Genomic DNA, 1890 nt, shown 5'->3' with positions numbered 1-1890 from the left:
ATATGAGGCACATTCACCAACCATCAACACCACGAGACTGATCACCAGCACCATCATTAAACGGACTGCTAACAGAGTGCTGAGATTGAAAACTGACTACGCTGATTGACTTTCATGGTGAAAATGCGACTGAGTACCTAGCCGACTATGTCTGCTAGTCTATAAAAGCCTCCAAGAATTGATGGACATGCTATTGCACAGACACTCGACTTCCCCCTACGGTCAAAATGGATGCCCCGAACAGCACGCCGGACCAGGAAAAAGAAGGAGAACAGCAGCCCACTGAATTGCCAATCGTTAGTGAAAAAGTCTATTCACAGGAAGCTTCCGATCATGCACCAATGGTAAGTGGAACGGCTTAACTTCGAATGCTCTTGCTGACCATCGCAGCTCTCTCTTTGGCAACAGGAAGGAGAAACAAGACATATCCTGGCGACTGAGCACTTTCAACCTATTCTGAAGGTGCTAGCAGACCTAGAACGCGACGATCCCAAGTTCGCCTTTCCCGCGGCTCGACTTGTCGGACGCTATCGACGCCTATGGGAGTCATGCGTGTCCAAACACATTGATGGCCAGAAGCTAGAGCAGAGCAATCATATCTTGAAGGAGGCCAGCAGACACCTGACTAAAGAGAGGGACGGACTTCAGCTGCGCCACGACAAGCAGCTGTCTAGGCTGCACTTTTTTGAGCAGGCACTGGAATCATCTCGGGGTCGACTGTCTCGCGTACTCGATGACTGGAATCATCCTTCCAGACTCAATCTGGCAGGGCTGCCAGACATGGCAAGAGAAGGTTAAAGGATTGTATTTTCTTGATTGTCCTATGTCTTACTTTTTCAGCTTGGAAACAATACAACGACGTTGAAATTGGAAGAGAATTACCGCATGGAAAGCAGCTTATATCTTTTCGAGGGTTTACATTGAGAAGGACATAGAATAGCCTTCGTGGAATGTGTCTGCGAATAATCCCGCATGTTCTAGTGTCACTTTTATTAACCCAGTATATTATACACAAAACTACGGATCCAGTGACAATGTGGACAGTGTAGCTAGCGGAGAAAGTGTCGATTGACTCGGCCATCACGCATTCGCATTGCACCATGAGAGCTACCTGAAGTAGATGTCGCTAGCTCTTACAGACCACCAAACCTTCTCCTCGGAGACCGCTTCAACAATCCTTGACGAGTGTTGTCGTCTTCCATTCTGCTTCGAATGGCCTTCTGGATGCAATTGTTCCTTGTTAGATCCAGGGATTTTGTCAAACTGAAGTATTTCAGTCTGGGATTGACCACAAGTGCATCAACAATCGAGGAATGCCCGCCCTTGACCGCCAACATCAATGGATCCTCAGACCATCGATTTCCGAGGTTCACATCAATTCGATCATGGCGTAGTAGTGCCTGGACCATCTCCAAGTCACCGCCACGGGCGGCAATGCAGAGAGCAGTGTCGTGAGTTGCGATCATGCTTTCATTGATGTTCAGACGTGCGCCTTGCTGCACTAAGAGTCCTACAACATCGAGATGGCCATGTGCAACCGCTCGACAAAGGGGCGGATCGATCACGTCCCTTCCCTTGATCTCCACGCTCTCTATACTCAGTAGACAAGCAACTGTGTTCACGCGTCCGTGATATGCGGCCACGGAGATTGGAGAGTGGCCTGCAACACAGAGATTCAGACGGATCCCTGGCACCGCAAGCAGCCGTCGTAGGAGCACGGTATCCAACCTGGCCGCGGCGTGGTGGAGAGATGTAGACAGCGTCTCGAATCTCCGGCGGCCTCCAACAAAATTGACGCTGATGTCTTTCTCGGCCAACAGCCTTTCGGTTATCTCGTCGCATGACGAGTAAGTCGACAGCCAAAGTGGCGTATTGCCATTTTTGTCTTTG

General features: G+C 49.6%; 2 protein-coding genes across 2 annotated transcripts; one reads left to right on the top strand and one right to left on the bottom strand.

Annotated features, from left to right (window-relative positions):
- Nucleotides 1-227: 227 nt before the first annotated feature.
- PENARI_c299G11451 (uncharacterized protein) lies at nucleotides 228-798 on the top strand (the record flags this gene model as incomplete). The annotated part of the gene is made up of 2 exons (XM_022638273.1): nucleotides 228-344; nucleotides 391-798. The coding sequence occupies 2 exons, from the start codon at nucleotides 228-230 to the stop codon at nucleotides 796-798; spliced, it is 525 nt and encodes a 174-aa protein (XP_022481871.1).
- Nucleotides 799-1133: 335 nt separating this feature from the next.
- On the bottom strand, nucleotides 1134-1832 carry PENARI_c299G09361 (ankyrin repeat domain-containing protein; the record flags this gene model as incomplete). The annotated part of the gene is made up of 1 exon (XM_022638272.1): nucleotides 1134-1832. A coding segment is annotated over one exon (699 nt), but the record flags the coding sequence as incomplete, so codon positions are not given.
- Between the last annotated feature and the right edge of the window lie 58 nt (nucleotides 1833-1890).

This window comes from Penicillium arizonense (assembly GCF_001773325.1).
Source record: "Penicillium arizonense strain CBS 141311 chromosome Unknown PENARI_contig299, whole genome shotgun sequence".
Lineage (NCBI taxonomy): Eukaryota > Fungi > Ascomycota > Eurotiomycetes > Eurotiales > Aspergillaceae > Penicillium > Penicillium arizonense.
Note: the sequence above shows the minus strand (reverse complement) of the source record. Positions and strands in the feature narration are given on the sequence as shown.